The 13,733-nt window shown below is 44.5% G+C and overlaps 1 protein-coding gene across 1 annotated transcript in view; it reads left to right on the top strand.

The window, feature by feature from the left end:
- Window positions 1-13,733, top strand: part of LOC112462217 (heparan sulfate glucosamine 3-O-sulfotransferase 5) — a 39,881-nt gene that overhangs the window by 16,429 nt on the left and 9,719 nt on the right. Inside the window, exons 2-4 of the mRNA XM_025027861.1 lie at window positions 402-503; window positions 10,948-11,041; window positions 13,498-13,711. Coding sequence (XP_024883629.1) covers window positions 10,983-11,041; window positions 13,498-13,711 — 273 coding nt within the window. The 5' untranslated portion in view covers window positions 402-503; window positions 10,948-10,982. The remainder of the gene's footprint in view (window positions 1-401; window positions 504-10,947; window positions 11,042-13,497; window positions 13,712-13,733) is intronic.

Here is a 13,733-nt window from a genome sequence, read left to right on the forward strand (position 1 = left end):
AGAGAGAGCCGTAATAGCGAGACTTTCGATCATCGAATTTCACTTATCTTCATCTCCGCTGCCGCGCGTATATGAAACCAGAATCCTAGAGCTGACTATCCGAACGATTGCAGGAAATTGAAACTGGTTGCCTATCTCTCTAGCTCGATCTCATCACCGAAAACTCAACGGTCGACGAGAGCTGCAGTGCGCGCGCGGATTAAGTGCGGGGCTCATTATTGATTACATCGTTACATTATTAATTACCCTGTGTGTCACGTTATAAATAATAATTAATTTACATCTTGTATAGGTTTGCACACTCTGTGTATCGAATCGTACCGTGTTTACTTAATATTAACTATTCTAATTTGCCCCCAACAAGTACAAATTTAATAACGCTAATTTTCATTCTATTGCAGAGTTTCAACGTACTCTCAACGCTCTCCAACCCTCGCCATGCATGGATTTTGAACTTCCACTTCCAGTACGAGAGTCTGTGAAACTAGGCGCGACGCGGAACGGTAAGTTTGACAGATTTTTTCCCCCTACATTTCCGCTTCTCAATCGTTCGCTGGTTAGATTAGCATATTGCGTTATTGTGATGCGTATATACAAATGATGATTGCGCAATGGGCGAAATGGCAGTAACGAGCGACTCGTTTAATTAGGATTAGAACAACATGTCGAAGGATCTCATTAACGATAATATATATTCGCTGTTCGATAATAAACGTGACCGACAAACGTTGCAATTACCCTGTTGCGCGCTCAGATTCCGAATCCGATTCGGGGAAACAGAGACGAAACGATGGAGAGCGAGTCTCCGCACACATGCACGCACGGTACGTGCATCACTCTCGAAGAATAATTCAGGGAGCCTTCAACATGGAACACGGAGTTACGGTGTGACGGTGCGGCGATCAATTCGAATCTCCGAACTGCGCGAAATTTCACGTCGCGAATTCTTCCATTCTACACGACGTTTTCGTGATAATTACCGGGTATCGGGTGGAGAAAATTTTATACGAGATACGGGAAATATGTGCAAACATGCGCGCGGACGTTTTTACATTAAATATAAGGATTTTGTACGTCACGGAGATGTCGAGACCACTCGGTCGGTTTTCTCTCGTTATTTATTTAACATGATTTAAATCGGGCTAGAGTAACGAGCTTCTGTAAATGGTGGGGAATTGTAATGATTTTTACCCGTGGCTGGTGCTTTAATTAAATCTTCTTGTTTATTTCGTATGAATAATATTGGTATGGTTAGCTTTCTCGCCTAAACGGTTATGTTCTCGCGCGAGAAACGCGCGCGGTGGAAGTCACGAGTTGGTAAATTCACGACAACGTGAAGCATGGGCGAATTTAAGCAAGAGAGCCATAAGAGAAATAAATTCGCTCGGGGGATAGTTCCCGGAGAAATTCCGGGCGCTCGCCTACTGGATACATCGGCATTTTCAAGGATAAAAGAGACTGTGTGATACGATATCGAACACTTCAGTCTATCTCCTTACTAGAAGCAGAGAACGGTATAAAGTACAATAAAGGGAAAAGCATATATGCCTGATCGAATTTCAGATTGCTGTATACTTGCACTCACACTCGTTATTTAAAAAGACTAGAATTTTTCAAGTTTTTAATTGGATTAACAATATAAATAAAGAGAGAAATACAACGATCGAGTCGTATGATTTTATCATGAAATTATCATTGGAGTAAAACTCGCCAACAGTTTCGCGCTCGTTATAACAGAATCTCGCGTTTTCGCGTTTATTCAATCTGTCACGGCAAGCGAGCAATTGAATAATTGCTAAATACGAGACATTTTTTTCAGATGTTTAAGAAAGAGAGAGAGAGAGAGAGAGAGAGTCGCTCATGAATATTTCAGTAGCGCGGGCTCGAGTCTCTCTGAAACGCAAACGTAAGAGGGCTGAAAGAAACGCGGAGCATAATTTTTTTTTTAAATAAGAAAAAAACATTTAATATATTTTTCTTAAGAGACAAATGGTACGTGGAAACATTCCGCGCGTTTCTCTCCTTCCTCTTTTGCGGCGCACTTCCGTGGAAATTCTCGAAGAAATCTCTTTGCCGTTCCTGCGTACGGAAAATAAACGGGGACAAACTTTTAGCTGCGTAAAACATCATTATTAACTCTGTGCGTAGGCGCGGAACTAAATTTAACGTTACACCGTTGACAATGAATGAGGGGGCTATGTACGACGAGAGACTCGTGGACCTGTAAAATGCGGCGTGGGCGTGGGAAGTACGTGCCGGTGCGTCGTAAAAAAAAAAAAAAAAAAAAAAAACGATGCGTGAAATCACCAGAGTTAATAGACACTAAAATTAACGGTGACACGCACCGGCCGAAACACGCGAGCGTGTTTCGGAAATGTCGTCGGCTTCCTGCCGATCCCCGTCGCATTGCAATATCGGCTGCAATAAAGTTGAATCGCTCGAATCAGTTGTCAGAGTGATTCGTGGGTGGTTAGAGACCTATCGGTTTGACCCATGCACTCGTCGATTATTCTTCTTTCTTTCTGAATGACATCACCCACGTGATTTCCTTTAACCAGATATCCTGTTTCCTCTCGCAACTTGAGGGCAACTCCCCGCGCTTTTATCGTCCGTCGACCCACGCGTTTCCACGATCGAACGAATCATATCCCGTGTTTTGTAGCAAAACAAGTATGTAATGGGAACAAATACATGTGTATTAACGGTCCGTTTAACCTTTTGAACATCGGGAGGCGGCTTTAATGATTTGATTAATCAGACATTCTCTCAGTGAGATAAGTGAATGGATTATTTCCATTATGCGTCCTGTCTGTGGGCCATTCTCGCGAGGAGTAGATTCCCGCGAAACAACATTAACGAGCAAGTTGCAAAATGGCCGGGAGAAGTTGAGCCGGTGGCTGAATGGATTAAAGCGCAACTACGTAGAGTATGGAGGATCCGGCTTCGGACCTTTGCTCCCTTCCTACTCCGAACCCGTGCAAAACTTTTCGCAATTGTTAAAGTATTAACTCACTTTTAAAGCGGCTTTACTTTCGCGCATTTTTTGCTGGCGTGGAGCTGCGCGGGGCGGCACGAGGAAGCACTCCCCGATAATTAACTTGATTCGCGCTCCCATGTAGCTCTCTCCCTCTCTCTCTCTCTTTGTACGCGAATAATATTAACTACATTCTAATTGATACTAATCGTGTTTATGCTCGTTTTCATCAAAATGCATTTCATCCGCGTGCCGTCGCGTCCTTATTTTTGAGGGCTTAAACTTGCGCTCAACGTTCCGACGTATCGAATATAACATTTGATCTTAATTCCCGTTTCCCAAGTTATTCTAACTATGCCTTAAAGTATTTCAAATATATCTGTAAAAAAAAAGTGTAAAACATTGTTAACTATTCGCGTGCTTGGCTGATATTACTGTCTCTCGGAGATTCGATAGTCGGCAGCGCGTGGAACTTCTAAAACTAAAATATTTGGTTGAACTTTACCAGTTGCATCCTACCGGTGTGTACTAATGAAAAAATGGCATATAAACACCGTCCAACTATTTTAAGAAACATCCTAGCGTGTCCAGAGAAGTTTTCCATTCTGGAAAGAATTTAAGGTCGAGTTGCCCGGGCTGGAGCTTCTCCCGTATAGCGACCCCATTCCATTTTCTCCTTTTCCATTGCGTTCGCCTCGTGTGCGGAACTGATGGTAAAATGAATCCGGCGCTATGAGGATTGTATTTTGTAGCGGGTCGAGTGGCACCTACGCGAGAAACGACATTACTCGTATAGCGAGAACGTAACAAAAATTGGATGAGGTGTGACGTTTAACTGAACCAGTCGCGGCGCGAGCTACAACCTGTAAATTTTTACTCATAAGTTCTAGACATTGCCGATTTGAGAGAGAAAGGAGAGATAACATTCGAATTATTCGACGAAAAACCGTTTCTATACGCAAAATGCAACGCGTAACAAGTCCGAAAACAATTTTCACGCCTGATCATCGAAAACGGGAGGGTTACTTATCCCTCGAAATGTTTACGAACGCGCCGTAAGTGTCTTTTTAAAGCCTTTAAAATAGTTAGCGTTGACCAAATAGATCCGCATGCAGCGTGAAACGTCGTAAAGTCCATTTTTACAGTCTAACGTTCCTCGAAGAAGAACCCGCTGTAAAACGCCCCCTTCCCCTCCGCTGAAAAATTTACGCAGTTTCGCGCCTTCTATTTACCATGAGGCGAGATAATAAAACTAATGATGTCGTTTTACCGGTTCCTGAAACGATAAAGTTCGTTTTCTATATAGTGCGCGGGCGTATCGAGACAAGGCACAGAACCTTCTTCCGCCTCGCGGTTTCCGACTTCCAACTCGATTTCGTTTCGCGGCGATTCGATTACGGACATCTATACCTGGTAACAGACTGAACGTCGACCTGGGGAAGGAAGAGAGGAGAAATACGTGTGGGATAAATGATCTCGTATGGAACGCTACACGGCCGTTCGCTTACGAGCCCATCGAGAAAGGCGCAGGTTATATTAACGTTTTATCGCGCTGTAATGCATCGGCGGCGGTAATGCGCCTCGGCGCGCAGCAAATTATGAGCCGCGACCTAACTTGCCGTGCATTAAATTTCGAAAATAGAGCGCTTCGGTTACCAAGCACGAACGGCGGCAAAATGTATAGTTATTAGTATCGTTAGGATCAAGTCGCGTTCTATCGGAATAAAATTTCCGGCACAAACTCCGACACATCTCCTTTTTCCCCGACGACGCGCGACGGACGGTGCAATATCGAGTTGCGCGCGAGACGAACGCATCGCGGTATCATCCGCGATTATGTCATCGCGATTGTGAGACCCAGAAGGATCCCGCATTACCGGAAAGTCACGTGAACTTTTGACCCGACCCGATTTTAGCTTTTAGCGATATTCATAAATTCATAAACGCATAGACCAATGAATTTATCGGAAACCGGACCTCGGCGATGCGTCCGCGATTTTGTCCGCTTTAACGGCAATGAATATTTACTTCCTTTCTTTGTCTATTTTTTTTTTTCGAAAAAAAAAATACGAGAAATTAATTAAAGCGGGACATAAACGATGCAGCGAATAAAGCGAACGCATAGTTGAGCGCAGTACGTCTATTTTTTTTTTTCGTGAATATTCATGAACGATACGAAGCGACCACTTGGCGAAAGTAATAAATTTCGTCGTTGATATTGTTTTATGTTTCGTAATGGTAACCCCGTCTGCGAGATTTTTGTGATTGTTTATTGTTACTATTGTTAAATTACTGGACAATCGTAGAGCATTCTATCGCGCCGCGTTTAGGTATGAGCATCGAACAATGCGGAAATTCTCGTGAGCGAAGCGTATACCTGTTAGCGGTTAATCAAATATCGATTGTAGCGAACAAATGGGATCGAAGGGCGAGCGCGACCTGCCTCAATCTAATAAAATGAAAACGCGAAGAAACAAAAATCACGCGAGGTTTGCCTTTTCACGAAGCGGAGAGTGCGTCAGTTGCGTGACGTAGCGCGACTTATTCGCAGTTTGAACAACCGAGATACGTTTACAAATGTATTTGGGCTAATTTGTGTCGTCCACGCTCGTCCTCGCGTGGGCGACGCTACGTGCGTCTGATCAATAATAGACTCTCACTACTCGCGGCGCGCGGGCGAGCCAGCTCGTTATTTCGACACGCGCTCACGATCCGGTGTATTCTTATTCGCGGGTCTCTTACGGAGAACTATGGAGCAGCATAATCAAGAGGCTCATTGATTAAAAACTGATGAACGGAGAAACGAACGATGGCATCGCGCGGGAAAATGAACGATCGTCTCGGCGCGAACATAACGAACAGTAGGCGCCCTCTTGAAAAAAATGTCAAGCGGGTGTCGAATATACGCATTTGCGTATGTCTCCGATCGATGTTTCGTCGCCGGTTATTCGTTTTAAGGAGAAAAGCGAGGTCAGGTCGATCGCCAGTCGGCAAGACCTTGACTCAGTGGCCGTATGCAGCGACGAGTGCGCATGCGCTCTCTCTTTCTCTCTCTCTTTCTCTTTCTCTTTCTCTCTCTGTCTCTCTTTCTCTATCAGTCTGGCGGCAATAAGCCAGGCCAGGTTAGGACGGAGTAGAACGTCGCTACTACTACCCCTCTACTATTACTACGCTTACGTTTACCACCCTCTCGATCGTTCGTACGCCTACGCCGCTCACGCGCGCACGTGTACAGCTCGATTCTCCTACGCAACTCCGATTAATGAACGCGTCACGAAGAGGTTGCGAGGTCTGCGCCCGCGATGCCCCACAACTCAATCTCCAATCCCTGACCTCTGACTCTCGACAAAAGGGTAAGATCAACCCTTGTCCGATTTGAATAATCTCCCATCCAAATATCGACAACCGGAGATATCTCCGTGTTTCTCCTTTTTTTAGGAGATAGATGGAGAATAATTCTAAGTGACGCTTAGTTTTATTGTTTTTTTGCAGCTACTAAACAGTCGCAATTAGTCCATCCTCCCTGTGGAGAGATCTCTAGCCGCCTCTTTGCTTTTACATACAAATATAAACGTTATCACCGGCATCATCATCGGAGTTGTCTCATTAGTATGCATAACCGATCTTTTTTTTCTTCTTTTGCGCGTATCTTATTTCGGGACCATCGCGTGGTCCGAATAACGAGAACAGGGGAATGATTCGAATCTCTTAGTTCAGGAGAGCTTTCCATATTAAAAGGTCTGACCGCGCAAAGATAAAACATTAAGTACAATTGAATGTTAAATAAACTCAATTTAGTCTCGAGGGTAGACTCCAATTTCAGTTGCTGAAAAATTCATTCTGTAAATGGTAGTCCCGATTTGTATGAACAATTCAAATATCATTACCTGAAATTCTTCTTCTTTACGACATGATTGGTAACACGGTATCGGTTTTCTGGTCAAACATAATGGATGCTTTAGCGCCATTCGCGTTATGAATAATTACGTAATTTGCGGCGAGATGTTGAGAGATTCTACCGCGGGGTATATCGATCATACACCGCAATTATCCGATATCAACGCACGCGCGCTGGAGCAAAATCTCATTTTCCTAACTTGTCGTAACGTAAATTATTGCGTGTTACTTATGTAAAAGACACGACAAAAACGATGTAACACACACGTTCGGGGAAAATCTTTCCGATTCATCGTCAGTGACTTTAATGCCATAGATATTTATACGTTATTCATGTGGCCGGATATACTAAATAACCGAATGACTACGGGTATAATGTGGATGGGAAAGGTCAAAGGATACTCCGAGATAACGGAACGCGTCTCTGTCCTTGAAAAGACCGAAGCGGTTCTAGTTGCGCCGGCTGCTTTCTAAAGTTTTAAAGCGCGAGCTGTATCTAACCCTGCAAATTACCATAATCGGGTTTGCAGCATCGATTATGCGAATTGTGTGGCCGAAGCTTCGTTCACGCTATGTTCGAATTCGTGCTTGCCAGGTATACGCGTCCCACTGAATTTAAACTAGATTCGTGCTAAATTAAGAATTTACAACTGCAAAGTAAACCGCGCGCCACGAGGTGAAATACGAAAAAAAATATCGATTTACGTTCACGTACATTTCGCGGCCGGGATATTTTATCGGATTTCATCGGGCCACGATTAAATGATTGGGATAAAACGTGAAATCTGCTGAATTTAAAACGTGGAAAAACGAGTCGAGCAAGTTCAAGGTTCACCGTATATGTGGAAAGTATATAACCTTTGGACGTCTGACCTCCGCTTCTTGGATTATATAGCAGAAATGTGTCGATGAAGGGCACTCGATGATGAAATCGGAAACTATGTCAAGTATTTTTGACGAGAGAGAGAGAGAGAGAGAAAGAGAGAACTGTGAAAGCATAGTACTGCGGATTCCAGAAATCGTGCTGCATCTAAGAAGTCTCTCGTTAGCTTTCAAAATCAGTTAAGGCAATCGAATCCTTTCTGAAGGATCTTCCTTTGCCTCATTTGGCTTCGCATAAGAGATACAGGTTCGCGCTTAATCCTATACTTATATGTACACGTTTACGAAGCTTAGCCGCGGCACAGAGATAACATTTATCTAAAATAGGAACGGGCATCCCTTTGCTGATAAATGGCGCGTTATCTCGGCAATGCCGCCTTTTCATTGGCCCGCAGAATAATTTGACCCTTCGATAAGGGAAAGTAAGTTTGGACGCAAATCTCGATTACCGTGCCGTTATTTAAATGGCCGTTTCCGTCAAACTTATTCGAGGCTGCCTTATCTGGCGACGTTCAATTTCGAGCACAATCCGCATAATCGCCAACCCTTTGGCAATCCCAAATCTCTTTTCGGTAACACGAATGTAACGTCTTGTATACAGGTGCTATTTTTACCTCAACAATTTTGGAGATCGTATCCGACTGGGATCGTATCAAATACAAGACGGAATATTATTTTCCGTGCAAGAACACAGAAATGCTGTTTTTCCATGTTATTCCTATACACCTTCGTGCGGTCGAATGGGAAAATGTTTTCGCTCCGTTTAACCGATTTGTCAAATTCACGACATACTTGCAAATTTCTGGGAAAGTATCGATTGCGGGCGCAGCCGCTACCTTATGCCGTTGCCGGCACGGCGCGGCCGAACTTTTACCGTTTTCGCGTGCTTCAGACACATCGACCGGCAACTTCCAAAGCGGTCGTTAAAGTAGCGGTAACCCTTGAACGATTTTCATAGACGCTGACCAGAAATCATGCAATCTACTGGAATTTACATGTATTCTGCGAATACATTGTGAATCTATTTGGAAGAATAATAACCGTTAAGAAAATAATAATATCCTCCTGTTCTTATGTCTGAACCTTAGAAGTAAAGAATCGTATTTCCAGTTTTTGTCAAAATTAGAGTTAATACTTTTTCCAATATACCATCAGGAGTTTAAAATTGTATAATGGTAAAGGATCTTATGTTCATTATTACTAGTTTCTAAAATACAACGTTTTAAACAAGTCGTATTGGAAATTTTCATAGAAATAATCAACTTTAAATCTTGTTTTCTTTAAATTTCTAATAACGAAGTTACCATTCTTTACCTATAAAGTACAGATATATATATATTTTTTTTTTGCGATGCGAAATGCGATAGAATACTGGATAGAAAATTTACGATCGATATTTACTATTTATTTACCTGCTGTTACCATTATTTAAACACACATGCAACATTGTCATTACCACGTTTTCTATCTAGTTATAGGTATTATTTGATTAATCCGAGGTCAAATTCCAAGGGAGACAAAGCCGAAGATAAAAATCATTCTCGAAGGAATGTCTGAGAATTAACTTCTTGTCTTGTTCTCACCTTGGGGCGGCGTTTAGGTTCTGAATTTTTGATATCCTTTTTTACCTTAATTCCTCATTTCCATGCATAAGACCATCTTATCCGTCTCTGACGATGATACTCTCGGTTTGTCAAGGATATCAAGTCCCAGCTCCTCCGTCCCAGCTCCAAATCCAAAAAGAGTATAGAACGGAGCGAGCGGAATGTCCGGGTAGCGCGCCGAGAGCGTCTCGACGATAAATAGAGCGTAATTTCGTTTCCGTATATAGTGTGCTCGTCTCTAATTCTATCTTCTATCCACACTCTCGTCGTCTCGCGGAGGGTCGATGTTACGCAAGCGGAAGAATGTCGTGAGTTACATCATACCCGTCCCCGGAGCCCCGTGCATTCGATATATCGATTCATCCCCCAACGCGACGCGACGGCGACGCGACGGCGACGTGTCCTTGTTATTTCGTGCAACGGTCAGACGGTCACCAGACTGACGTAGATGAAAATAGTTACGTGGCAAAACGAATCGACAGCAACCCCGGAGTGCAACTCCGTCAAGTGCATTATCCGATCGATATAGGTTTCTGGAATGTATTCAAGGCCAGCAGTAGGAAATTCGATTCTTTCTCTATATATATTCTTTTTTTTATCCTATACATCGGTGTTTTATGTATTATGTGTACTCGACCCGCGTGGCGCAACGGAAAAACGCGAATGTACGAGTGCATAGATCATCATCTCCCTCTCGAATAGAACACGGCGATATATCAACGAGCGTAATGGTACACGCGTCGTAATGTCGTGTAGATAAATGGATACATGTGTTTATGCGCCGATGCATCCGTCGCGTCGTTTTCCAAAGAGCCGCGCGCGCGCTCGATGAGCAAAAGTCTGGATATATACTCGATAAGAATTGGTTGTTCCGTAGAAAACGCAATCTCCGCTTATTTATGAGAAAGACATAAAGACACGGAAACGTATAGAACATAAATCGATATCGTTTCCCGTTTCTCTCGAGGAACGGAACGTTTACGGTGTTTTAAAGATATATCCGAGGATATATCGGGGAGGTGCACACGGCTGTTTTAACGGTAAAGACATTAACCGTGTCGATGAACGTAATAACGTTCGCGCTATATAAATCCTGCGATGAACGTTACGAAGCTTGACACGTGATTAACAAAATATATAAGACGCAATATAAGATGGAGATATAAAACTGAGATGTGCTTGCGATATATTTACGGAGCTTTTAACAGTACGCGAACAGACAGTTTAGAATGAGAAAAGTTGCCATTCCACCGGAGTGATTCTATTTACGCCCTATGCAAGTTTCGAGTCGCGCAACTGGGTCACCAAGGGACCTCCTGAAAAGCATTTGATTTCCCCATAGCACCGTCCTAACGCCCCTATTGTTGCCACGAAAAACTATGCTGTTATTATTTATCAAGTGAAACTCTCAAAATTTTAGCGCGTTGCTGCATCGCGGAATAACGATGCCATTTAAAATATCGCGATGCAGGGCGAATTACATTGCTCGAACTATGTTGTAAGACCATTAGACGCTATTAGATACAGAGTGACAGAGTGTATACATTGTCCAACGTATTTCTAACAAGATGGTCTGTTTGGTTGTTTCAGAAACTCCCACAATGTGAACGTACAAACAAACGCAAATGCCCAACAAGGCACGGCCTCGTCAAGAGTGGTCTCCTCAATCCCCCATAGATGTCTTGTAAGTATCGAAGGGATTTTCCGATTAAAACTGTACGGGAAATATATCTCGATATATCTCTCCTCCGTTCGCGCTCGATTCAATTACGTCGGTACCTTGCGGAATCCGCGGGCGAGAGAATCGTATGTAATTAGTTAATTAAAGTTTCCGCGCTTGTCCTCCTGACGAGAAAATTGCTACTTTCCGCGGCTACGTTCATTGAATTAGCTCACGAGATAATGTTCAATTTTAACGGAACGGAAGATCACATCGTGTGTTGCAATCCTTCTTTTTATCTTTAACACCAGTTATCTTTATCTTTAACGAGGCATCAAATTTCACGCCCGTTCAAAGTAAAGTCGCGCTCCGAAGTGCTCGTCTCGATAGTTTACCTACATTAATGCGTTATGTAAATTTGCCTGGCCGTATAATTACACGTTGATACGCTACGACGGCAATAAGTAAATAGCTAGTCGTTTCGATAGTCGTGAGTGCCGAGCTTCGCTAGGAGCGCAACGACGCGGAAGGCAACTCTGGAAATTGCAATTTGTCCGAATAACACGGGCCGCGTATTTCCCACGGAAACACCTCGGCCTGCCGCCATGCCGCGCCGCGCCGCGCCACGCCACACCGCGCCACGCAATGGCACAAAGCAAATTTTAGCTAGAAAACTTGCGCGTCAAATGGCTCCCATTGTGCAATAGGGAGTCGACTGTAACGCGAATGTTATTCCGGGCGTATTTCGCGAGCGGAGCGAGGGGCGGAGAGAAGGGCTCGTTAAAAATATAATATTAAAGCGTCTGCGTGGATACGCGATACGCGCGGAGTCGTTCGTAACATCAAGTATCTAGTTACGGATAAAGAAGAAAGTCCGGGCAAACACCCGTAAATACCCGCAATCTCTTTCGAACGTGCGCAGTTTCGTAACATCATCGAACGCGAAGGGGAAGATGTAAACGGAATAAAAAAGATGGAGGATAGAACACGACTTCGTTAGCGATAGATTCGCTAATTGCGTCTCGAGCTGCAATTAAGACTAAAAGTGACGCGACGAGAAACGCGCGCGGGTATACGTACTCGATTATTCTGACAAATCAACGTGAAACCGATGATGTAACGCGGCTGGAGGCGCATCGGGCAATAAACGTTGGAGGAGCCATTACATCGGAATACAAGATGCAGCCGCATCAAATTTAGATTGCGCTCTGTCTCAGGGGTACCGACCTTTCTGCATCATTTACACCGGATCGATCCTCCGCGCCTCCTCGATCTTCCCCCCTTTCGCCTTCCCCCCCGTCCTCCCCGTGTCTCGTTTCAGAAGTTCATTAGCTATTCGGAGTTTAAGAGCTCTCGAGTACAAGTTTCGTCACTCGTGAATTTTGATTCATTCTTCGGGGGGCTACGCTCGCCGCGGACGACTTTCGCCGTGGGATCTTTATTCACGCGAGAACATGTAATTTACATGCCTGTTGCGCTAATGCTGTAAATGTCTCACCTCGAGCAACGTTAACAAATATAATCTGGGAGGAGGGAGGGGCAAGTCGAGAACGTTATCAATTTTTGTCATCTATAATCCAGACGTGCGTCTTTCAGCGAGGATAAATGTGGGAAACGATGACTCGGCACGATTGTCGATAATACACGCCGGTAAAGATACGTAAATATGTAATGTACAGTAACGTAATGTCTTGTAAGATTGTTCGAGTTTAATCGCCCATTATTTTTCGCTCACGGGACAGCATGCGGGTCGATGATTTATCGTTCGCGGGCAGAGGCCACGAAATCCTAACGTATGACTCGGTGGAATCGCCGGTAAATCCGCCGATCGATCCTTTTGAGCCCGCATTCAATGGCGAACGAAATTAGCGAGCGCGCGGCATTGACAACCGCTTTGTTCGTCTGTCACGCGAGCGTTCCCGCGATAAATTTGCGCCGGCAACCGTAGCGTTTCGTGTAAATGCCAATCAGCTGCATAATTATCGGTCACGAGCCACTGCGGTGGCCCAAAATTGTTTCTACTCGCTTAGTTAGAGTTTTAGAGCGCGGAAAATAAACCTGCGGCCTGCGTTAAATAATCCGTTACTTTTAACCCTCCCTCCCTTCCGATTCGTTCCCGATAAATCGGATCGTGCAGAGGACTTAGGGAGTTGTAATGGCTTGTAAATTGGACGCCCCGCGAGATATCCGTGCATCGTATCCGCGTGCGCGGCGCACTGTAATAATCGACGATCACGCTGAGACTTAATCATTCCTACCGCGCCTCGGCGAAGAAAGAATAGATTAGAGACGTCGCCCGTAACTAACGGCGCTGTTGCGTGCTAAGAGGAGGGAAAAACGAGGGGGAGAAACGCGATTGCCCTTTGAGAACCTTTCAGAGTGGAGGCTCGTGCTCGAGAGAATCGAGCTCGACTGAGTCTCGGCACTTTGAAACTTTTGAATATCCGGCGAGACAGGCGTTTCTCGATTGTCTGCCGCAGGTGGATGCCCCGCTCCACCATGAGGCCGGCCGAGGGTGACGCGTCGGATTGCATTTTAGTGGTCGGCGTATCCAGATCGAAAATGGCCGTCGCTTTTCTATCGGTCGCCCTGCTGTCTCTCTTCCTCACCTTCCACATACTCTACGACAGCGCCGTTTACAGCCTCCACGCGGTCTCCGCCGTCGAAGGACGCACGGTCGAGCTGGTTTCTCAGGTAACGTGTCTCTCGTAACAAA

Source organism: Temnothorax curvispinosus, unplaced genomic scaffold (genome assembly GCF_003070985.1).
Source record: "Temnothorax curvispinosus isolate PA1 unplaced genomic scaffold, ASM307098v1 QBEX01012062.1, whole genome shotgun sequence".
NCBI classification, from domain to species: Eukaryota; Metazoa; Arthropoda; class Insecta; order Hymenoptera; family Formicidae; genus Temnothorax; species Temnothorax curvispinosus.